Here is a 24,951-nt window from a genome sequence, read left to right as displayed (position 1 = left end):
CTGATGGCCCCATCAGCTGCCTGGGACGTGCATGTGTGTGTATGTGTGCTTGTGCTTGTATGTGTGTGTTGCGAGGTGTGGGGATGGGGTGAGGGTTTAAACATGAAACCATGAGAGGACAGTGACAATGTGTCGTCCAAAGCGATCTCGGTAATATTATACGTTCCATCTGTGGTCAATACCTTAAATCATAGGTGTCAAACTCAAGGCCCCGGGGCCAGATACGGCCCGTCACGTCATTTTATGCGGCCCGCCAAGACAAATTGTGCATCGAGTACAAATTGTCTTCACTTTTAAAAAAATAGAGCTATTACTAGCAATTTTTTATTATCATTCACCTTTTTCACCAATTTTTACTAGTCTCTGATTTCAAAACTAGTTATTCATCAGTTTGTTGTGTAGCCCATACTGTGTATAATATAAGGCGCTGACAGTCATAATGGCCCTCCAATGAAAACTATGGCTACTATGCGGCCCGCGACAAAAATGAATTTGACACCCCTGCCTTAGATGATGTTAAATCAAAAGTCAAAGTTGCCAAACATGGTTCCTTGCCCTATAAAAGCTTGCAGCTAGTTTGAAGTGATTATATAAACTCTGAGTATAACTAGAGAGGGTTATAGGGATATTTATTTATTTATTTATTTTTAACTTTCCCAATCTTTTTACGTGCTTTTGTCTTAGCCCCTCATAAAGTTTTGTGGGATCCCCATCCAAAAAGCCCTGTGTAATCCTACTAAACACAAAGCCTGGTTATTTGACAGTATATGCCCCAACAAGTAGAATTGACATTTAAGAGTCAATCCTCCCTCCTACTTTCCTGCTGCTTTAGTACAAGACTTTGTAAAGTAATCCCTCTGTAGTGCACTCTTTATTTATGCTAGTTGTCTCCTTAGGATGAATTTGGACATGAATAAATGATTGTGCAATTGTGTATGTCTGTCTGTCCCTCTGTCTGCGTGTTCGTCCCTTGAGGCAGCTCAGACTAAACAAACAGCTGTTTCTATGAGGCAGCGAAGAGCCACTAGAGTCTTCTGTTTAGTGGTCCGTTTCAGCGCACGCACACACACATGCACCCCAGACACACACGCAAACCCATTCCCAAATTCCCCGTGCTACTCGTCTTTTACCTGCTTTGCTCTGTTGGGTTTTTTTTTTTTTGTCCCCTTGTGTTTTTGACCCTCTCCATCTCTGTAAATTTCCCTGGGCTCGCTGCAATACGCGCTTGCTCTCAGACTGAGAGGAATGTCACTCCATGTGACCTCTCACCTACAACTAGGAGGGGAGCCGTTCTAAAGGAGGGAACGAGGGGGCAGCTGCAGTCATGTGCCCAGCCCCGGAGGCAAATGCACACATTGCACACAGGGCCAGGTTGTTAGCAAAGCGCGCACGTTTCAGTTCTTGTGTAAATGCACAGATGTTGCTTGAGTTGGGAGTTAAAATGTTCTAGATGATGCTGTTCGTGCGTGCGTGTGTGTGGAGAAGCAAGTGGAGTGCAGCCCAACACAAAGCCGTTTATTGTTTGTATGAGGGGAGCCTGAGGGGAGGCGGGCAGCATGATTGGTTAAGACTATTGTGTCTCACTTTGCCCATTCTTGCTGTCACAGAGGATGTCATTACATTGGCTCTCTAACCCGCCGCCATTCCTACTGACAAGCCGGGGATCATCTAAGGACTTTTCAGAGAGGAATTATCCATGGCAGAATCAATTATAGCTCTTTTTTAATTCAATCTTGAGCTCTGCCAGAGTTGCTCAGACCATGTCAGCTTTACATTGACACGGCTCTTTGAAAAAGGAAAGAAAACGTTTCAAACAGAAGCAAAAAAAAGTTTTTTCAAACTCTTTTTCTGCAGTTCTAAACATAAGTCAAGAGACCTCTTCACCACATTGTAAATATTGACAAATGTCGCCCCACTATTTTTTTTCTCTAAATGGTCAAACGGCATGCTCGGATCGGAACGTCTCTAACGAGACAATGATGCATTGCATGAGAATAAGTAATCAGTCAGCTCATTTTTGCCTTCTCGAGCCCTGTGTCAGAGAGGACGCGTTTAATCTCGGCACAGCTTCTGCCTTGAATTACCCGTCATTCCACACAGGAAGTCATCCTTTAGGATTGAGGGCAGCTCATGGCTCTTAATTGTTTCCGCTTGTACAAAAGCCATCTGATTGCTTGTACACATTCTCTGCGTGTGAAATTCTTTGAGTTCACGTTGCCAAACAAGTGCATTGATTATGCTTCTACGTGGAAGGCGTGTACACGTGCGTGCGTGCGTGCGTGCGTGCGTGCGTGCGTGCGTGTGAGTGGCACCGCATGACTACTTGTCCTTTGGGATGAACAAGTGCATGAATAATTCTCTATACTGGATGTCAGCATTGACTATGAAAGAAGTAAATGGCTATCCATTGAAGTGCTATTCACAAACCCCACATGTATATGGCTGCACGTACACACACACACACGGGCGCACACACACACACACACACCATTAAAGCTAATAGCAGGGATTAGACGTATACTTTGTGTAGCATGTCAATGTGTGTGTGATTACTGCGCACAAAATTGGGGCTTAATGACATGCTGCAGTTCTGCCAATCGAAGGCTTTTCTTCCGATTGATTCATTTCAGTGTGACAAGAAGACTCGGGTGCTTTGTTTCTATCTTTAGGAGCACTTCAATCTGCAGTATAACCGCTGTAAATGTGGGAGGGAATATTTTATTGCAGACCCGCCGCCGTGCATTAAATCTGGTTTCCGCTTTGTAGTCGGCTACGGGACAGATTTACTCCAGATTGAATGTTGAAAAATATGCAGGAAACAACAAAACACGCAACAAGTATTTTCTGCTGCAGGATGAATCGAGAGGCATTTTCCAAACTTTCCCACCCAACTTTCCCAGAAGATGCTTTGGCTGGCGCACATGTCACTAGATCGAAGATAGTGAAGCTTTGTCTCGGGGCAGAGTGCAAACACACGTGCACGCGCACCCACACAATTTTATGGCACTGTGCCCTGATCCCAGTGATACGCTGTGTCCCACCTTGACACCACCAATCCCTCCCCCCAAACCTCTTTTCCTTCTCCTCCCTCTTTTCTCTCCCCTACTGTGGGTCTCCTCGGGTGCATGAATGGAAGTCTTTATTCCCGGGAGAACTGGTGGGAAGAACGAGAGCGGGAAAAAGGGATGTGGAAGGGGGGAGAGATTGTGTGTGTGTGTGTGTGTGTGTGTGTGTGTGGGGGGGGGGGGGGGGGGGGGTGTCTGTGAAAATGACCATAAGATCAACACGGTGCTATGGCTCTCTTTCTCTCTCTATCAAATTTCCCTCCTATTCTGTGCTTGCCCCTCCTGCCCTCCCCCTTTTCTTGCCAGTTTTTAAGTGCTGCAGATACAAAGCTGTGTTAGAATTCATGGTGTTTGTTTGCAGAAGGGCTCTGTGTGTGTGCGCGCGCGTGTGTGTGTGTGTAGCTGTCAGAAACACAGATCACAGGGAAACAGCACTCTGAATGGAGTTTGAGAGAGGCGGGGGGGCTGTAGACGGGGAGGGGTGTAGTTCCCACAGGAGACGAGTGGTCAGGTTCAGAAAGGAGAAAAGCGGGTAAGAAAAGAAGCGATGAGACACGGGGAGGGGGGCTCGAGGCCGCTGTGGCGGTGGGAGACAACGCTGTGTCGTGTTTGTATGGGGGGGTAGATAATATCATGATAAGGTGTCAGAGGGAACAAATTGCAAATGTTCAGGCAAACTCACTCCTTGTTTTTCTGCTGGTCCTTTTCCTCCCTCCCTTACTGCTGCTCTCATTCTTTCACTAACCCCCACCCCTCCTCTATTCTACCCCTCTCTCTTTTTTGTGCCCCCCCCCCACTCTCTCTCTCTCTCTCTCTGTCCCTCTCCTCCTCTTTGTGTATCTGTCTGGACAGCTGCCCAGTTCCATACACAGGGAAAAATGAAACACTCTAACCACCGGGCATGCTGCCAAATAAAGGGCTGCGAAAAACTATTTGAAGGGCAGCATGTGTGTGTTCGTGCGTGTGTGTGTGTGTGTGTCTTGCCCCTGTGTATACGTGCACATATGTGTGTGCCTCGTCGTGAGACCTGGGTGTGCCCGTGTACTGGGGTGTTCTTTCCCAGTATGCACTAGTGCAGCCAGTGTTGCTCCGTGTGAGGGAGAAGTTCCACTAGTGAGTTTATACACGAGTGGAAAACAAAAAGGCTGCGGGAGAGCAACGCTGTACACATATCAAAATGGAGGTGAGGGGAGTGGAGCCCCTTTGTTAATTTGAACATCCATAATTGTGTTTACCTGCTGTGTTGCCCTCTCACATTTGTCAAGAGCATATATGCTGACTCAAGCAATTTGTCGCCTCGCCTTCGGGTGATTGCAGCTCTTAGTCACTTATTATCCATGACCTCCTCCTCTGTGCTCTGATGGTTACATCACCAGTGGGAGGGAATTTGCACACGTCCATATCTGCCTTTACCATTTGGGTGGTAAACTGCCTTTGTAAGACCACTGCATGTTATTACAGTGCTGACCCAGAGGAAGACATGCAAGGAAAAAGGTTGTTGACCTAGCCGAGGAGTATGACCCTTAACCCCTCAACACGGGCCTTAAAGCCTCGAGGGAGAGTTCTGTGAAATGCAAGATTACATCAAATAGTCATGTTTTAGGTGTGTTCTTAGCGGTATAGTCAATACATATGAGCTCAGGGCTGTGTAGAAGGGGACCGGATTGCTGCGCTGTTTTCTAAATTGCTGCCCCCTGCTGGAGGCTAGCGGTATCACCATTGCCTTAGAAACCACGTTTCAAAACAAGAGCGTGCAGAGAGGGCAGACCTCTGCCAAGGCTTGAACACATAAATGAATGAGCGTGATTTAGGACCTTGAAAGATAAAAGGGGGTTAGAGGATTCAAAGGAACAAGAAGTCCAAAGAGCCCACACTAGAACTGGATCGACACCTTCTTGGCCTGATGTAGGACACCTTTCATTTTCCAGCTTACTATTTCTAGTACCTTGTTAATTTAATGCATGGGTGATGTAAACCATCGTTGGCTGCTGATTGCTTGAGCAGATCTGTTTGACAAATGCCCAAAATACACACATGAACATGAGCTTATTCTGTCGCTGTGCCTTAGTGCTGATTGCTGCATCATTATACCCACTCCACTTTAGTGCAGTGTAATTTGTTCTTGTTGCCTTAGTCCCCTCTAGCCAAGAGCCACAAACCAACAAGCAGTGGAAAGCTGGCCACCCTCTGTATTAGTACTTGATGTGCAAAATGTGTTCACCTTTTTTGTGTACATCTTCCTTTGGCTGTCTATATTGTCGCTCAGGGGAATACTGGCAAGTTTATTTTTTTTCAATCTTGCCCTAGTGTAATCAAAACATGACAAATTAGAGTAAGCCCGGACATGAATAATAGACAGGACCCCCCTAAAAAAAAACAAAAAAGCCAATAAAAAGCAACATCACATTTGCAAGGGTCAGGGCACGAGCTCTGCAACAAATAGTGAAAATCTGCAAGTAACCCAAACTAGTTTTAGGGTTCCAAAAAGGGTTTGTGACGGTTCACAGTACAGAGGACAGGCTGCATTCAATCTGCGGAACCTTCCGAACAAATCATCACTGTGGCCTGCAATATACTGACATGAGGCCTTTGTGATATGTCTCAGTAGAAACATGTGGTCAGACATTTCTATTCATTTCATCATTTGAGATACACGGCAGCGAGTTGCTCACATGGCAACAGCCCTTGCAGCCGCCTGACTCATAAGACTATTCATAGTTGTTTGTGTCTCTGAGAGTGTTTTTTTTCTGGAAATGAATCATGGATTGTTTGCAGCATAGAGGAAAGGGTAGAAGCGAGGAAGCTACGAACAAAAAGCTGAACCGGTGCCAATAAATCTACCTCAACTCGAAAAGGGGGTGGGTCTGTTTTCTTCTTCTTGTATTTCTCCCTCCTCTCACTGGTAAGCACAAGATCTATGTGTGTTGTCTTTATTATCGGTCTGTGGCCACTTTGTGGTTAGTGGGGGAGAATACATTTTGTTAGCATGTTTGTGTGTGTGTGTGGGTGCGCTCGTATCTTTTTAACCAAGGCCATTTTATTGTCTGTCTGCATCTCTTGGTCTACATTAACCTGCAGCCAAAAGTCAAATGAAATTGTGGATGTGTATCAGATTCTTGTCACGGAGCCCAAACGTATTAATTCCTTCTTTTTGTTGCTCTGGACTGAATATGTTTGGGTTTGACAGCAAAAGATGGCAAACTGAAAATAAAAACGATGTCAATACCGTTTTTTTAAATGTGAAAACTTCGATTAGTTGGATGTGTAACTAACAATAAAACCAGAAAGCTTTCAGGGTGAAAAGCAAGCGTGTGAAAGAGAGGATGGAAAATCCATTAAAGCCATTAGACAAACATTGCCCATAGCCAATACAACCATTTGGAACGTCCGAAAGAATCAAGAAACCACCGTTTTCCCAAGTAATAGACACCGAATGACTAGCTGAAGGAAAACGCTAACACTTGATGACAGAAACATTATGAAGACGCTGTAAAGAAGTCCAAAACCGAGTGTCAGCGACAGCAGCAGCATGAAACGCTACAACGGAAAATTCAAACCACTCGTTCGGAAGAGGCATAAGAAAGCCAGGCTAGAATTCCATGCAAAATACAACCCAAAACGACATTTGATGAAAAGATGCGACAGAAAGCGGAATCTGAAAGGATCCTCCGAGCTCATCTGTAAAAGACGGTGGATGTCACGGTTGGCCTTGCTTAGGACAAACTCACTTCATTAATGACATAACACACGATGACAGCAGCAATAAGAAAGCATTAACGTTTCATGTCAAACCAAAGTATTTTCCGTCTACAGCTAAAATTGACCACATGCTCCAATAGTTGGATTAGATGCGTCTGTGTCAAACAGTTGCAGCACAAAACTGAGTGTGTATGCAGACCCGACCACTCGAGCGTTATTAATCATTCATGCTGCTTGCGTGAGTGTGTGTTCTCAAACGTCCATGTTGTGTTAATCAGGTTTCTCATGCTCATGAGAACGTGCCATAATAAACAGTCTTTGCTGCAAGCGTGCAAGGACAAACCCAGTGTCATTGCCTGCTTGCCTGAGGGAGAGGCAAACAGGGGAAAACCAGACATTGGCAAGCTCAAATATAGAAAATAAGCACTTTCTCTTCCAGTAAGTACTTTGTGATGACTATATTATATATTCCGAGCTGGCTGTGTGTGCATATCTGTCTGCAAGAAGCTAATGGTCGGGCAAGATACTAGCCGCTAAAGCATCTTGATTAAAATTGGCGCCCTGGCTGCGCACGTTTAGGTGTTTGTAAGTTATCGGGTAAAGGATACAGGAAAAATGTTGACAGTGTGTGCGCATCTATCGCGCTTGCGAGCCAATGTGTACATGCTGAGAGGCTCGCCTGTGGTTAGGTTACATCTCCCTGCAGCGCAGCAGAGCAGTGTTTTGTTGCGTCATACTGAGTCTGTTAATAACAGGCTAAACCACAAAGGCCGTCCGCTGCTCCATTTCTCATCTTCCAGCAGACGCTGATTATGCGGCCATGACACGTTAAGCGGTGTATTGTTGTATAACACGGCGTGTCAAGCCTTTTCATTCCCACTGGTTGAAAGTGAACTAGTTGTGGATTTAAAGCTGGCTGAAACTTCTAAGGACGTTGAGCACCTTCTCTTCCAAGATGCTGCTTGGTTTTCATTTCAAAACGTTTTTCCCGTTTCAAATAAGCTGCCCCGGGGTGGACTGTTGTTGAATGCATGAACAGATGTAAAAACAATCAACTAGTGTTAGTATTGATGCTGCAGGTAGGAACTGGGGATGGTTTTAATCGTTACGAATGGTTAGTATTACCGTGTGAAATGTTCGTATTTCAGCATTCACATGCAATTTCTGCAGAAGTTGCACATTTTCTAGTTATAAATCATTTTCTCAGTCGTGTACACTAATACGTGCAAAGACATGACAGGTGATCTTTCATTTCATATTCCTCAGTTGATGTCAAACTCAAATGTTATTTAAAAAAATATCAAGGTCATTTTTGTGAAACTCAAAAATACATTTTAATTTTGAATGCTTGGCTGACAGTAATTATTTATTATTATTTGGGTGTCATAGACACATTTAAAATGCTTTTTTGTTTTATAATTGGTAAGGGCTCTACAATAAACTCATCCTCAATTTATATATTTTTTTTTCCTTCCATGCATGTGGAACACATTAGCACAATCCCGATAACAATGTGGTTGAAAACACACAGCGCACTGTAGAGAGCAGACCTAATTTGGATCGGCGCCAAATTACACTCTTTTATCAATCCTCACTTCTTGGATATGCCTGAAATTTGTCATTAGGATTTGTTCCTAATTCACAGAGAAATGAGAGGAATGGCATGAAAGTCCTATCTTGCAAAATGAATGAACATGAGCTTTAACCAAAATGGATGGAAACAGGACTCCCTCAGTGGAGGTAGTAATGACGAGAATAAAATAACAATAGATGTTACGACCGTGCATAGGGCAGTCAAGGACACAGCTCAGTTCCACAACTGTGTTTTATACACTGTGTGCTATCAGACCTCCCAACACCCCTCCCTCCCTCCCTCCCTCCCAGCTCTCGCAGCATGCAACATCCTTGCCACAGGAATTTAATTGCTCTGTAAACAAGCCTTTTGTTTGGTCTGCTCATGCACACAAGCTGTATTTAAGGCATCAGTCAGCCAGCCCCAGTAGTAAAAAAAGAAGAATCTCAGAGCACAACAAGTCACTGCCAAAATATGTAATATGTGAACTCTATCTCATTGTGAGCCTAATCAGGATATTGTTATTGTTAAATGGTCACTTAGCGTTATCATATCCTTTCCTTTCCCCTCTCCTCTGCGCTTTGTGGTGTTGTTATGATGAATGTTGCAAGCACTCATTGTCTCTTTTCTGTCTTCCGCAGACATATGAGCGCCAGTCCAGAATGCCTGAGCAGGGAGAAGGAGGCCTATTGCAACTACTAGGAGACCCCTCTCCACCCAAACACCAGCCCCGCAACGTTCTTCTCCCCGCATCCACTCTCTCCCCTGTCCAACCATTGCAACACGCCCCCGCGCAACAGTTCCAGCACATTCAGCAGCACCAAGTCAGCCCAGACTGGATCACGTTTAGAGCACCTTCGGTTTCTCCGGCCAATCCTGCAGATTGCGAGGCAGCCGTAGAGTTAATGGCAGCCGGTAGGAGTGCAAATGCTCTAATGGATTCAAATGCACCTTTCCTACGAACTGTTACTCAAAGCCACTCACCTCAGAGATCTTTGACGCCAGACCTTCAGTTGCCAGTTGTTACAGATGCCAGTATTCTCAACCTTACCTCTCTCAGCAGGTATTTGCACTTAAATTAATTTAATTCCATAGAAACTGAAAAGTCCTCTTGAAAAAAAAAATGTATTCGTGAGCCATGTACTTAAAGCAAAAGTTTGAACGCGAGTTTAAATTGGAAACTTGCGGTGCTACGTCTATTAGACAGGATCAAGTGGATGCATGATAGCTCGACTCTAAATGTTTGACTCACACGATTAAAAAATAACGAGAGCAGGGTTTATGCAATGTCATTTTGTTTGCATGACCGATGTCATGGCAACCCTATTCTCTGCTCTAATCCAATTCACGGTACAGTTTTTGTAAAACATGAAACAGTATTTCCACGACAATTGGTTTTTCATCAGTATTGTTCTGTGTTCTTTATTCAGGGGGAAAGGTTTGCAGGAAGCTAATGATCAGCTCTTTGGGAACATCAAGAGGAAGTATGGCAGGAAGGAGTCCCAGAAGATGCTTTCTAATCCTCACAGTGCTGACACGCTGTGGGGAAGACAGTCCGAAAAAGAAACAGGAAGCCCATCTAATTCAGAAGACAGGCAGCGCTACAGACAAGAAGAGACGACTGAGCAGTTTCATGAAGAAAGAGAGCATAGAAGAAAAGATGAAAGAGAGCGAACAATTACTGGTAGGAGAGCGGATGACGAGGACAGAGGGATGCCCATGCTGACAGAGGAAGGAAAAGGAAGAAAGAGGCGGAGAAAGCCTTCTTTAGATGAGTCCTTTTCTATTGAAGAGCAATCCTTACAACGACAGGACTCTAATACCACTGAGAAGTACCCGCATAAGCCTCCAGAACCCAAAGTAGCTCATAAGTTGGACATTCACAAAAATGATTCCAGACTCCCAAGTCAGGGTGACATCGGTGGGGAGAAGATGGAGAAAACCGAAAGACTGGACAGAGGTGAGAAAAGAGAAAGAGTAGACAGGCCAGAAAAGGATCATTCAACTCGGAGTGGGACTGATCCAGAATCAACTTTTAGTATGAACAGAATGAAAAAGATCCCAGTGAGTCGTCCCAAGAGCAGTACTGATTCTCATAAACACAGAGATCTTTCCCTAAACATCAGCAAACCAAGCTTCTCCACGAGTCCCAGACTCCCCAGTCCAAACCCCAGCCCTAGCCCTAAGGGAAGTATGAGTCCGAGCCTAAGCCCTAAACCCAGGCCGAACTTTAGCCCTAGCCCCAGACCGAGGGCCACCCTGAGTCCGAGTCCAAGCCACAGCACCATCTCTACAGTCAGCTCCAGGTCAGGCAAGACTAAGGACAGATGGTCATACCTGAAAGCAAGAAGTCATAACTGCATCACCTCACCCCAGAGAGACAGCTGCAGCAGTCCATCGATGGTATTTGACCCACCCTCGGCCTTCCCTATAACCCCTTCTAGTCCACTCTACACAAATACTGACAGCCTGACCGTCCACATGCCCCTCAAAAGAAAACGAGGACGCCCCAAGAAACAGCCCCTTCTAACTGTAGAAACCATCCATGAGGGGACATCCACTTCACCCCTAAGCCCCCTAGCACAAGAAACCCCTGCCGGACTAAACCGCAGAAGGAAGACCAATCCACCAAACACAGCAATTAATACAACATTAGTCCAAATGGTGTCAACAATTACCAGTTCCAAGTCCAGTGGTCCGAAAATAAAACGTGGCAGAAACAACTCAAACCCAATAAATAAAGTGAAGCTTGGCAAGATGCAAAGCATCCTGAATGAAATCCTCTCAAGCTCCAGTAGGAACAACACTCTGAAGTCTCCTTCCGCACCTGTTACCTCTGCTATGAATGTCGTGGCGTCGACCATCGAGGCTCGGCTGGGCAAACAGATAAACGTGAGCAAGAGAGGCACCATCTACATCGGGAAAAAGAGAGGCCGTAAACCCCGAGCTGAAACGCAAGGCTCTATCCCTCCCAAAAGTGTTAAGGACAAGCCCTCCATGACCGCATCCTCGTCCAGTCTGTACGAGAGCTCGATTCTAACCGCCACCACTTCCTCTCCCAGCTCCAGTGCCCCATCGATGAGAACCAGCCACTCTGACGCCACGATGCCTAGTCTGCAGCCCATCTCAGCCCTGCCCCCCAAACCATTAGCCAGAGGATTTCTCTCTGGGGGATGGAAACTGTCACCGCCACGTCTTCTAGCGAATTCACCCTCACAGCTTTCAGAAGGTGCCTCGGTGAAGGAGGTCACCTTGTCTCCCATCAGCGAGTCCCACAGTGAGGAGACTATTCCCAGTGACAGCGGGATCGGGACTGACAACAACAGCACTTCGGATCAAACCGAGAAAGGCCCCGCCTCTCGGCGCAGGTGCAGTACTGTTTTGTACGTCGCTAAGAAACTCACAGTGGCGCTGTTGTTACATAAACGTTGTGCTATGTTGCGGCAGGTATTCTTTTGATCTATGCGGGTTTGAGGCCGCAGAGGCTGCTGCTCTTGAAGCGACTGCCAGAGGAAACAGAGCTCGAAGTGAACGACAAGCTGCTGCGGACAACTTCCTTTCTCAGCAGGAGAAGAAGCAAAAACATAATCGGCGTAAAAGGAAGTGTCTTCAGAGCCGGGATCAGCTTCACTTTCTCTCTGAACTCGAGGAGGTTGGCCACTCATTTGACTATTTGTACAGTACTATTTCAGTGATGTGATATGCAGTCAAATTGATATTTTCCTAATCCTCTGCAACTCCCCACCTATAGGTTGTGTCAAAGCTCCAGCAGCTACGAGTGTCTCACCGAAGATATACCTGCTACCCTCAGAATCCCTACCCCTCTATTTTCCGCCTCAACTTTCACCATTACTACCCGATTACCTATGACACGTACCCCTGCGACTCCAGTCCGTATATTCGCAGGAATGCTGATCTGAAGGCCAAGAGGAGACGGGGTCGTCCAGCCAAAGCCAGTGAGCCAATCCCCTCGAAAATACCTTTTGTTCAAGGGTACGGCTATCCACTGGAAGGGGGGAATTACTATGCAGCACCGTATGCTATGCCTTACACACCCCATCTGAGCTTAGGCTATTTTCCCCCCGCACCTTCGTTCTACCTGCCTCACCACTCCCTTGGTCATATTCCAATATCACCTTTCATGAGACCCGCGGTCCCCCCTCCCAAGGCTTTCCACTCCAGTGGACACGCAAAACTTCAACCAGGGGTCAAGCATCGCAGCATCTCTGGTCAACTTCAGGGCCCCTCCGCAAGAGGGGAGGCATTGGGATCCATCGGCAGTAGTAGCGCAGGTGGTCTCGGGGGTGGTGTTCGCCTCCATAAGAGGAAGCACAAGCACAAACATAAGCACAAAGAGGAACCCTTACTTTCTCCACGGGACCGGCAAGAGTTGGGCGGGCTCTTCAGTGGAGCCAAGGCCAGTTCACATCGCAACCTGCTTGGTGACTCATCCAGTCAAGGCCCTTCCAAGCATCAGGAGAAGAGGCCCAACGGTCGAGGCTCAAGCCTGGGCTCCACTCTAGGGATGTTCGAGTCGGAAAAGGCGTCCTCGCACTCCCTTTCCGATGGCCACTTCCACTTGCGTCCGACGGGACAGCCAATGAACAGCTTCATGAGCAGCTACGGTAGCCAATCACAGCAACAAGAATCATCGTCCTTCCTCTTCTTGGGGTCAGCGGAGAATGAGTGTGGTTCAAGGAGTAGGAAGATGAGGCCGACTGTGTTTGGAGATCAAGGCCTGATGTCACTGCAAACTGCCAGGCAGGAGCCAGTACAAATGAACGAGCGCTCCAGTCCCTCGCTCTCTGGTAAGAACCACTTACTGTGCATTAAGATAATGGGAACGTGAGCACTTACATTCCACTACATGCTTTATCACTTCATGATACTTCACAGCCATGTCGGTACTCAGCTTCCAAAGCTGCTTCTTTGGGTTGAATCCAGTCCGTGCAAGTCATTGAAGATTCTTGTTCAGTTGGTTGGTTTCAGATGGAAATGCCAAAGAAGTTGAGATTGGAATTTTTAAAGTAATTACAAAAAAACTCGTTTTTTATTTTGATGAAGGATACCCTTATCCAATTTTCATTGCATAAACTGTTAAAAGTTACCAGCATCCTTTAGAACAGTGCATAAGATTGCACATCCTTAATTTGGGCAGGAATATCAATCATTTCTAATTTGAATATTAACAAAAGACAAGTGTGACTATTTTATCAATTTCATTTTGACATATCTTCAAAGAGTCTATATATGTTTAGTGTCATTGCCAGAATGTCATTGACAAATGATCTGTCATTAGCCAGAATATGAATTATTTGGGGTTTAACTGTACTGTAGCCCACTGATTTAATGGACGTGTATTCATTAGTCATGATGTGAATTATGAGGGATGGTGACATTGGTGGTTTTCTTCTCTGTTGGTGAGATTGCAGAACTTTTCTTACGGGCAACACCAAACCAGCTGAAAAGCGCCTGTTAAGCGCATGTGTAACTTGTCAAGACTTTCAATTTGGCCAAACGGGGAGCATGTTTGCCAATAAAATTGCTATCTAATGAATTATTCTGTTCTGTTTAAGTCCCTGCTGGGACACCAATTTCATCCCTCCCAATTTTTATCTTTTTTTTTTAGTTCACAGGGTGTCCCTAATTTTCAATGAATACAAAAGCATAAAATGCATAAATATTAACAGATTTAAAAACATTGAAAGTGGTGGTCTAGTCTAGAATTACCACAACCAAATGTGCTTGATTTTTTTTTTTTTTTTTTTTTTAAACTTTCTGAATTCTGCCGCTTTTGAGCACATCTGGCTTGGGATCGAGAGAACGTAATGCATGGATGGAGACAACTATAATTCACCAATCTCTCCTCCCCCCCCCCCTCCCTTCCTCCGCTCCTGCCAATGCCTTTGCCAGAGATATATTATTCACACAGTGTGATTTATTTTCTACAGACACGCCGTAAAAAGCCCTTGCCTGTGTTAAAAGAGCTGGCTGGCAGCCAGGGGTTTAATGACTGGGGCCTAGTCCAGTGGCGGTGAGGAGAAGGCAAGGGCTCAGTTAAAATACACCCACCCCCCACTACCACCCCCAGGGTATCCAGGACGGATGACTCATATATAGATTACCCCCCCACCCCAAACCGGCACATCTCCTTGTCCATGTTTCCCTTCCAGTTTATGTCTTCCATCCTCCTTTTACACATTTTTTCCCTTATTTTCCTTGGATGGTTTGGAATCCATATGCAGACTTCTCCTTCCACATCATCCTCCCCCCCTCACTTCCCTCTTTTTTCCAGGTCTCCCCTCCCCCTTGCTCCCCCCATTACCCTCTCCTTTTCCTATTCCCTCTGCCCCTCCTCTAGCATGACTTACTGCTTCACTTCACAGCTTTAGTCCAATTAAAATACAGGCACATGTGCACATATGTACAAGAACACACACATGCATGTATATGCAAGCACAAAAAGTCGCATTAAACACTGCAATGGATGTAGCGAGGGTATTTTTACACATTAGCTCCACTATCTACTCAATTATGTTTTACTAATATTTCCTCATTACATCTCATTGACGGTTTTCGTCCATACTTGCACTAATACTGTTCCTCGACTGAATTAATGAGGGCAATTTCCTTTTAGTCACATGCTCGCACCTCTTCGTGACGCCAAGAAAGATCTTATAAAACAACAGTCGTCAAAGATCAAACCTGCAATGTGTGTGTAGCGAGGGTTTCCCATTGCGCAGAGAAACTGGTCGTCAGCGCTATATGGACCCTCGCGCTGCTGAAGGTCACCCGTTTTATGTTCCGTGTATGCAGCTCATAAATTTCATCTACTTGGTCTGCGCGTGTGTGTGTGTGCGTGCGTGTGTGTGTGTGCATGCTTTATATGTGAAAGACAGAGCTCAGTTGAGCTGATAACGTGCACAGCTCATAAACTCTTGATACTTATTGCTTTCTGCATTAGACTAATTTCATTGTCTGCCCCGAATTCTCAAGTAACAATAGAATGTGATGTTCCTCTGAGATGTAAATGGGGGGTGGTCAGCCCTCACTTTATCTCAATTCATTAGTAAATACCTTAGAATGGAACTCGGGATCCTCACGGTTATGTACCGAGCTTGGTATCAAGATTGAGGTCTTAAAGCTTAAGTGAGATAAGTGGAATGCAATTCTTGAGCTACTATTTTATGGCCTTTTTTTGCAAGCATTATTTTGATACACTGTGGTAAACAATACTTAGCTAACTGGATTACACACAAAAATAAAAAATGATTATTTCACCAAACTTTATACATTGACTAAGATCATCCATCCACCAGAATCATAATGATGGCGCTTTTCTGTTTTATGAATAACAAAATATTCTGCCGATTAACAAATGACATGTCTTGGAAGGAGCAAGAGTAAGTTGGTGAAAAATAGAAAACAGCATTTTGTCTGCATGCTGCTTGGGGACTGGTGGCTGATTGCGCTTTTCTTCCTCGTTGGTGGTGGTTCATTTTGAATCGCGCATTCAATGCCCAGACAGAGGGGGAGGGTGACAGGCCTTAGAGAAGCAAAACAAAAAGAATGACAGAGCGGGACCGGGCTCAGAAAGAGGTTACTGAAATCAAGAAGGAAATTAAAAATTGCAGCGTTAATTATAGCGTGTGTGTGTTTGGATGGCTTTTGGCAGCATTTGCTCCAGATGCACAAGGTTGTGATTGTGTGGAAACATTTGAAATGCTGGAAGGAGACATTTCTGTGGCTTTCCTCCTCTCTGCTCCCGAGCAGACAATTACAGGATAGGATATGCTCTCCTGGCTCAGCTGGGCTTTCAAAGGCTTGCATGAATATGTCAAAATTAGCAGGAAGCTCTTCAAATCAAAGAAAAAAAAAAGATGTTCCCTCCATGAGCAAAATTGGCATCATGTCTTTCTTGGCCATGGAGAGGATGTTCATTTTAATTAGGAGAAGAAAACTCTTTTGCCAGTTCTCTTTATTCACCTTCCTCGCTTTGACTCTTGCAGGTGCTCCCGGTAAGCGACGGTACAAGCGCAGAGAGGTGGAACAGATCCAGAAGGAAGTGAGAAGGATGCATTCTTTGAACCTCGATCATGTGCAGAAGATCCTCCGTGCCAAGCGCCTGCAGCGACAAGCCAAAACCGGAAACAACATTATCAAAAGAAGGCCCGGACGGCCCCGAAAACAACCGCTGGATGATGAATCCGCTCCGACCGTGAGGAGGGAGGAGGACCGGGCCGGCGGTCGCGGGTTGGACGCGTTGGCCGGTAAAAGAGCTGACGGAAGGACTCAGGGGATGCCCGTTCTGGAGCGCTGTGATGAACCCGCTGGTAGACAGAGCCTCAGGCCCACTTTGACGCCGGAGCCTCTGGAGTTTCCCAATCACGATTCCATTTCGGCTACCATTGAGAAAGTGGTTCACAGAGCCCGGGCTCTGCCTCCGCCGGCCAAAGGGGGCAAACGCAGGGGCAGGGGCAACAGCAGGGACAACCTATGGGTTCCCTCCAATCAATAGACTCGCTGGAGAAAGCAACTCTGTAAATGAACATCCTTATCAGACCCAGTGCCCTTAATCCGGTGACTCCGTGGTGCACTTTGATTTCGGGGGAATGACACAGGTCAGAAGACTTGCGGTGCCAGCTCTCAGTTTGAACGTGAGCCTTTTAAGGCTTCCTTGGACCTGCAGTTAATAGGGCACTATCTGGATTCATTTAATCCTGAAGAATCGTGTGGTACTAATGAAATTGTAGGACATCGTGTGACTCTTTACGTACGTATCTCATACAGTCATGTGTATGGTACTTCATGATACTGTATCAAAACGTGGCGTGAGCCATATATTACCAGCAGTGGGAGGGTGGGAGGGCTATAGGGGGGGGTATGATTCATATAAAACTGTGCAGCTCAGCTTTCTTTCTGCCTTTCTGAAGGAGCCTGTCAAAGAGAATACAGCAGTAATTCAGCCACCTTACCCTTGTACTTTTCCTGGTGTTTGCTCTTACCGTCTGTGGCGTCTGTGTTACCCCTCCGAGTGAGGATTTTTATCAGTCCACCCCTGCAGCTTAATCCCATATCCTTTTTGCCCCTTCTCCCAATCTAGAGATTTTATCACCAATACAGGAGAGGTTGACAACCTCTCCTGGACGCTGACCTAAAGGCAATACGGTGGACGAGAGCGTCCTAGACTGTACATAGACAAAACTTCAACTCTCGCTTGCCTTGTCCGACAGGAAACCAGCTCACAGACACGTACTGGAATTCAGTATATCCAATTTCGTTGCTGTACTATAGACAATGAACGTTGCATATTGTTTCTCTAACCAAAAACAGACATGGATGCGACGCAAGACGAGTTTGTTTTCAGATAGAAACCACATGTATTCAGTCATACACTCATAATTGTGTTTATATCTTGGGCGGGAGGGGGAGGGGCGTTGTATACAGTGGGAATATCAGGTGTGTTTGTGTTTTTTTTGTTGTTGTTGTAAACCTTAAAAGTTGGTTTAATGCACTATATAAAAAAAAAACTGTACACTTGCATCAATCAAATGCAGCACTTAAATGCTTGTTCCAGCCTTATGGTTTTTGGCCTTGGATGGTGTGGATATCCATTCCGGAGAGCATGCATTACTTTTAATCAATTTGTATATGCAGGCTGCGCAGCCAAAAGCGTCAAATCGAATCCCGGCTAGGAATTTAATGGAGAGGGCTCACTCCAATCTACTGTTTGGAAAAGCTGAACCTGCTCTTTATGTTTTCATTTCAAAAGAAATATTTTTGGGACAGAAAATCAAGAATCCAGTATTTTGAAGCCAAAGTCTCAGTATTAATTGTGAGGGCGTTTTCATTTAACAAAATTTAAATCAGCGTCTTTATCCTGTTGGAACCCATGTAAATCACCCCGTTGTGCACTCTAGAATGTAGCCAGGATTGCTTTCATGTCAACGTGTACTGTGTCTTTTTACCAATCTAGTGTTTATTTCGTATATAAAGAAATATTATTCAGTGTTCTATTTCAGGAGATTCCGTTTTCTTTGGACAGGGTGGGATTCTCAGTTGCAGCAGCTCAACTTGTGCCTTATGATTTCTGTTGTTCTCTTATAGGAAATGACATTTGACCTGAGAAATACAGTAGCGAGCGGAAAATAGTCATGATTGTGCACAGAGTATCACATGGATCTTGGATATCGGAACCGCAAGCACCATTTGACACAAATTGTCCGAAGCCAGCGAGAACGTGGCGATTGGTAAATATCGCGTATTCCGTGTACTTTCCTGAACACTGCGTTGTTTGACTTTTTGCTACGACTCTGCTAGATGACTTTGAAATTGAAGATATTTCGTTACAGTTCACTTACATAATGGTACCGCTTAAGTATAATAAGGCTTTTCAAACTGGTTATCAATTAGGCTTCATGAAACCTTGATAAACTGCTCGCGGTAATTAAAAACAGCGAGAGCAAAGGACTACCTGCCAAATTGTTAGCACCTACTTAGCACTATTGCTTCAGCCATCTGCCAAACAAGTCATTCATTGTTAAATTATGATTTGTATAGGCTTCCATTTTGTTTGCAGCTATGTGGAGATTACAAATGTAAAACTACATTAAGTATGGTAGTATTTTTTACCAAACAATGACCCCAGTTGGCAGAAGGTGCTGTGTGTATTAATGATTCACAAAAATTTCCCAACAGAATTATTAGCATCATTTACAAACTATAACGATATTGTAAAGTGGAACTCGCATCTGCGTCGTGATTTACGAGTAACAAACAGCTGTATAATTAACAAAGGAGGCTGACACGTTCACAAATCCTTGTTAGCTATGCACTTAAAATGCATTTCAACAAACAAAGAGAACCAAGTGGTCTTGTGTATTCAACAAAATGATCTCATGTCACAAAAATTGTGACAAACACCAGGATTATTTTGTAAAACAAGTTGTGCATAACGCAACTAACATTCAATGTATAGTGCGTTTTCTTCAGAAACATTCACCATATGTTTCCTACTGGTGAGGCGGGAAATGTGGAAAGAAATTCCCTGAAAAATTCAAAATTACCCAAAAGTCAATTATCTGGCCAAGCGATATTTCAGGGGGGGGGGGCCCAGTGCCCTCGTGTCCCATCACCAGCTCTGCCAGTGACTATGCTCATCTGTAGTAATGGTGTCCATGGATGGTTGAAATTGTGTCATAAAACCACAGTATTGAAGCAGCAGTCTCCAGAATGCTCCAAAACCGACACACAGTTAATTTGGGAAAAAGCCATTTTGGTGGCGATCTTACACATGGATCGACATCTAACAAGGGTAATTCATAGCCTGGCAAGTCAGACCATTGCTGTACCAGCGATTGGTCTAGTGTGGAGTCGCAGCGATGCGCATTTCTGAGCAAACAGTTGAAAATAACCGAATCATTAAACAGCAGACGTGACGTTGAGGAAAAGATTCTTTCGAAATAAATACTTCGAGTTCTGTCGGCTGATTCTAGGTCTTTGTAGTCATTTCATGCTGAATTAAAGGGCAAGTCAACCCCAAAAGTTTCTTTACAATATGTTATATGTCCCCCACTAATTTAAACACAGCATTCTGCTTAATATTGTGTTTACAGAATATAAGCAAAATTCATCTGTTTTTATCTATCTCAGGGGGCGGCCATTTTGCAACTTGCTGTCGACTGACAATGACATCACAGTTTCTCGATTCTCAGATCGCAACCAATCACGGCTCAGTTTCAGAATAACTGGTGAGCCGTGACTGGTTTTAAATAGCGAGACCTAATCCCTGGTACGGTATTGGGCCTGACTTGCTCGGCTAAGTAATTCAAACATGCCTTATCTAACCCCCCCCCTTCCCACTTCTCGACCTGAAGTGGGAGTCCCTGCAGAACAACAACCATTTTGCCCGCAGCCTGTTGAGGAAGTACAGTTTGTTTGTTTGTCGGGTAGCTCTCTGAGCACCCTCCCCTAATACACAACCCCTAAAAATCAACTCATCCCAGTCGCTGTGTGCTTGACCTTGCCCTGCGTGAAGACTCCCAGCGCTCTGCAGTGTGTTGTGGATCGTGCACTGTGGTATGGCAGTAGTGTGTTGCTTGTGGAGTTGAACATCCCAGATGTTGTCTGTCTTTTTGTCTATTATCTGCTACCAGCCAATGCTCCGGTGCCTTCTAACACTGACAAGTATTGTCCTAAACCTGAGCTTTCCCATCGACCTGGCCACGGGTCGTGATCACGACGAGGGTTCGTGATATCATTGACCAGTGGCTCTGATTTTGACATTGTGCTATGTTGCGTTCGCTGCAGCTCGTTCATGCCAGTAATCTATTAGCGGCTAAGCAGGGATACGCTGTAATGGTCCCTTCAAATTTGAGCATTCTGTCAGGCAGAGCCTCTTATGTAGTCATCCTCGCAGGTTGTAGAGTCACATTTGTAAGCGAATATTACAAGCAGATGAATCGGTGAGAAAAAACAATAAATGTACTTCTTTAGAGCACAAAGTGAGGGCATATTTTAGTTTGAATACATAGTGAATTTGAGCCTTTTTCTAGAGTGGCTTTCCTTTCTTCGCATGCTCAACTTGATTGTATGCATAAGTATTTTAGACGAGCCGAAAGTTGAATTTGGAGCAACACTTGTACATTGTTTGATATTTTTCTTTTTGTAATGAATTTTTTAATTCACGAAGCATTTTTTGTACATTGTATGAATATGGAAAAAAAAACCTGCAAATATTTGACATATAGATGAAATACTAGATGCGCATGCGTATGCATATATTCTTCACCGTATGTATGTGCGCATCTACACATATATTTTGTATTTGCATTTGCTAGCATACAGATATATGTCTTTAAGCACATATATACATGCAATGTATATGTATATCCATGTCTGTCGGCATGCTTTTGGTCATGTTGCTCTTTCATGATCTTGTAGGTATTTTTTTGTTTTGTTTTGTTTAACTTGGTTTTCCTGAAAAAGAAAAGCTCATTCTTTTGCTATCCTTCTGTTGGCTGGCTGCATTGAGCACTTATTAAGAAGAACTACAGTTGAAGTTGTTCATGTTATCCATTGTGTGAAATAATAAATGACTTTATTGACATCTTATCATCATGCGTATGCTCTTTTTTTTTTTTTATCCCAGTCAGGGCCGCTCTCTGCTGTGCTGTGGTTGTTTATATGAGTGCTCTTTACACTTGACTTTAAATGTCAGATGGTTGGAGTGAATGGAGCTTTACTAGAGAGAATCCTCTCACCAGATTATGGGGCAGTCGCTCACTGATACGCACACGCATACCACACACACTTACTTACCCTTATTTGCGCAACGGTCATGCCTCCATCTCTAAATCCTTAGTGCACTAGCCCATCGCTGTTACTTCTAAGTGGACCGGGCTGCAGGCTTCTTTCCTATTGGACCCGGTGCAGTGGGAAATGCAGCACTATTGGCTGCAGCCCACTAGTAAAATTCTTCTTGTTACCATGGTTGCAGGGTGAGCTGCCCAAATGTGTTTCTGTGGTGTTGATGGAACCGTTGGCATTGCTGGTGAAGGAAGAAAAAAAAAAAAAAGAAAAATCCACCCTCTGATGGAAGTCGGGGCTGCACTGAAATTCTGCTCTCCTCTCCTGCACGAGACAAGCAACACAAGCAGACACATGAAAGGAGGAAGAGAGCAACAACATGCAGTGTTTGTGAGTTTAATATGTCTCGTTTGTTTTGAAACAAGGTGATGTTCACCTAACACTCCTACGCAGCAACTGCATAGAGATGAGATGTGCTACACAATCAACAGGAAAGGTGGTTCTGAATCAAGCACTCACAGCAGGACGTTAATCGAAAAATGAAAACCTGGAATTCAGGTAAAATTTCATGTTCAGGAAAGCGTGATTGCTGCGCTTTGATCCACTTTTTCAACCCAATGGGCATAAAACTGACTTTGCCCTTGTTCAATGAGTCCTAAACCATTTTAGCAACTCAAATGAAGCAGCTTTAAATGTGCATGAAATATATTATATACATTATCCGAGTGGTAATTATTCATCTTACCAAGATATTTTGGACAATTGTGTTCTTCCAAAGTTGTGGGAAGAGTTTTAAGTTCCTGCACAATGAAGCAAGATCTCGAAAATCAACCTTGGATGAGTTTGCTGTGGAAGAACTTGAGAGCTCTCTATCCAATTTGAATAATTAGTGAGTATAGTAAAATGGTACTTCCCAGATGAGATTAAGTTGAGTTGATGCAAACTCCATCTTTTCTGCCCACCCTTGAGCATGAGTTTACAAATGACATAATCTGCCTATTTTGCATGTTTCAAGCAGTTACCAAACAAATATGCAAGAGGTGCCAGCAGACCTTAACACTGACTAAGTCAGGATGCAAAATGAGGAGCCATAAATTCAGCACAGATAATGTTGCATTTCAAGCCAACTAAGCAAGACGCTGCCGTGTCACCATGCAGCGCCTCCATTCATCTCTGTTGCTTGCGCTTCCAAAGATGGATCGAGCTGGCAACACCGCTCCCCCCTGCCCCCCTTAACGCCCCCCCCCCCCCCCTTCTCTTCCCTCTGCACAACTCAAGCAGTGATTGTAGACACCACCTGGTGGACAAGTGCGTCAGCCCAACTCAGGTTCTATTAAACCTGCAAGCAGCCAATGAGTTCTTTATAAGAGGTACTGGAAGTTTAGTTCAGCTCATGCACAGTAAAATCATTTCCAATATCAAAGATTAGCAGCACCAAGAACTCGAGCATCCACAGTGTAATGTTCTGCTTTACAAATTCAAAAGTGATAGTGTATTTATAACAAGCTACTTTAATACAAAAGGACAAAAATATCCCAAGGTGTGGTATACATATTTTAGTTTTATTTTGTTTTAAAATGACTAAAGCTTGGGATACGAGTGACCCAACTATGGAGCGTATTGAAATAATATTTTAATAGAAGATAAATCATGAATGAACATGATGTTGGTGGAGAGATCATTGCTTTTTCATGTGCCCCAAAACTACTGGCTTCTGTTGCCATAGTGACTGCTATTCTTTGGCAGGCAGATTTGTGTACACTACAAATAGCAAAACTGTGCAAATGTAGAAGTATTATGAATACTTTTGTTCACTTTATAATTTTCAGTCCCCAGCCACCACTGTGGCATCCTCGAGGAAGTTAAAGGTCCCGACGCCGTGCGTCGTCCCCACTGTAGCACAAGAAGGGCTTCGCATGATTCTTTTTGATGAGAAGAAGCCACCAAATCTTTTCACTTTAGTCTCCCTCATTCCCCCTTTTCGCACTCCCTCGCAAATCTCCTAATAAGCCGTCGCTCTGTCTCCTGTAATTTGCCAGACAAGTCTATTATATGATACACTCATATTTTATTAATGGACCCCTGTAGTGAACACACACCTCTTTGTGAATGAGATGATGTGACACACAGGGAGCCCTCTTCTGTTAAAAATGATTTCAAGTCCCAGGTTAGTTCTCATTGTGTGTGTCCCACACACACTTGGACACCGCTACACACTTCATTACACCACCATCAAAACAATGATTGCATGGAAGCAGGGTAGCCTTGAAATGAAAACATCAGGAAAATAAAATCTAAACGTTATTTAAACATTTCTCTTTCCTCTGGAAACCTAATTAAAAAAAAAAAAAAAAAACGAGTTGCTTTTGTACCACGTTGGAGCATGCTGATTCACTGATGTGTTTATTGTAGGTGATAAAATGTGACGTGCAATGCATATAAAAATGGGTTAATGACAATAAAAGTAAGTAAGTAAAACCTATAGCACTTTTACAGAGAGGACTCACAAAGTCCATTATATGGAAGCCGTGATGGGGAATTATTAAAGAAATGGTTCATCCTCACTCAAACACTTTCAATTCATTAATTTATGACCATGTTTAAATCTTTATGATGAATGCCTAAAATATTAGGCATGGTTAATACATTTCTATCCCATCGGCAGAAATAATTAGTCATCTGAAGCTGACTGATGAAGGTGAAATTATGAATTAGCATCTGTTTATTTGGTCGCGTTCCTTTTTGCAGAAATGGGTCACATTTCTTGTTTGAGTTGCTCGTCCAAAAATGCTTGAAAGAACGTTTGTAGAAAACGGTCGGCATGATTATATAAGCTCTGCTGCTCTTCTGTGGGGATTTTTTTCTTTGTTATTTGTATGTCTATATCCAACCGCCGTGAGAGATGTTCAGCTGTGCCGTGGGAAATTGTCCAACATTAAATACCGAGTGCATTGTAAACAGGATCACCAAACCACAGGTCGGTTAGCGCAAGGCCCGGTCAGTCACTTGCTAATCGTGCATGCGTGGCAAATCGGAGATTCTTTAGATTTCATGTTGTGGCATCGGCACATACTCAGTTTATGTGTGTGTGTTGCTGTTCGTGTTGGCTGGTGAGTGAACGATTCCCTCAAAACGATTTTCTTTCAGTGAACGAGAGTGAACGAGTCACTTCCTAAAGTGATTCGTTCTTTTTTCAGTTCAAATGACTTTAACCAATAGATGTCGGTAATGCGCATTGAAGCTAGTGCCACCACACCGTAAATCAAAACGAAGAAGAAAATGACGTAACTTTCAAGTTCGCGAACG

At 44.2% G+C, this 24,951-nt stretch overlaps 1 protein-coding gene across 1 annotated transcript in view; it reads left to right on the top strand.

Annotated features, from left to right (window-relative positions):
- setbp1 (SET binding protein 1) overlaps positions 1 to 21,450 on the top strand; it is a 34,911-nt gene extending 13,461 nt beyond the window's left edge. The window contains exons 3-7 of the mRNA XM_049763831.2: positions 8,979 to 9,400; positions 9,768 to 11,705; positions 11,785 to 11,989; positions 12,089 to 13,145; positions 16,347 to 21,450. Coding sequence (XP_049619788.1) covers positions 8,979 to 9,400; positions 9,768 to 11,705; positions 11,785 to 11,989; positions 12,089 to 13,145; positions 16,347 to 16,855 — 4,131 coding nt within the window. The 3' untranslated portion in view covers positions 16,856 to 21,450. The remainder of the gene's footprint in view (positions 1 to 8,978; positions 9,401 to 9,767; positions 11,706 to 11,784; positions 11,990 to 12,088; positions 13,146 to 16,346) is intronic.
- The last annotated feature ends 3,501 nt before the right edge of the window (positions 21,451 to 24,951 follow it).

This window comes from Syngnathus scovelli, chromosome 3 (assembly GCF_024217435.2).
Source record: "Syngnathus scovelli strain Florida chromosome 3, RoL_Ssco_1.2, whole genome shotgun sequence".
Lineage (NCBI taxonomy): Eukaryota > Metazoa > Chordata > Actinopteri > Syngnathiformes > Syngnathidae > Syngnathus > Syngnathus scovelli.
This window is presented reverse-complemented; position numbering and strand designations above follow the sequence as displayed.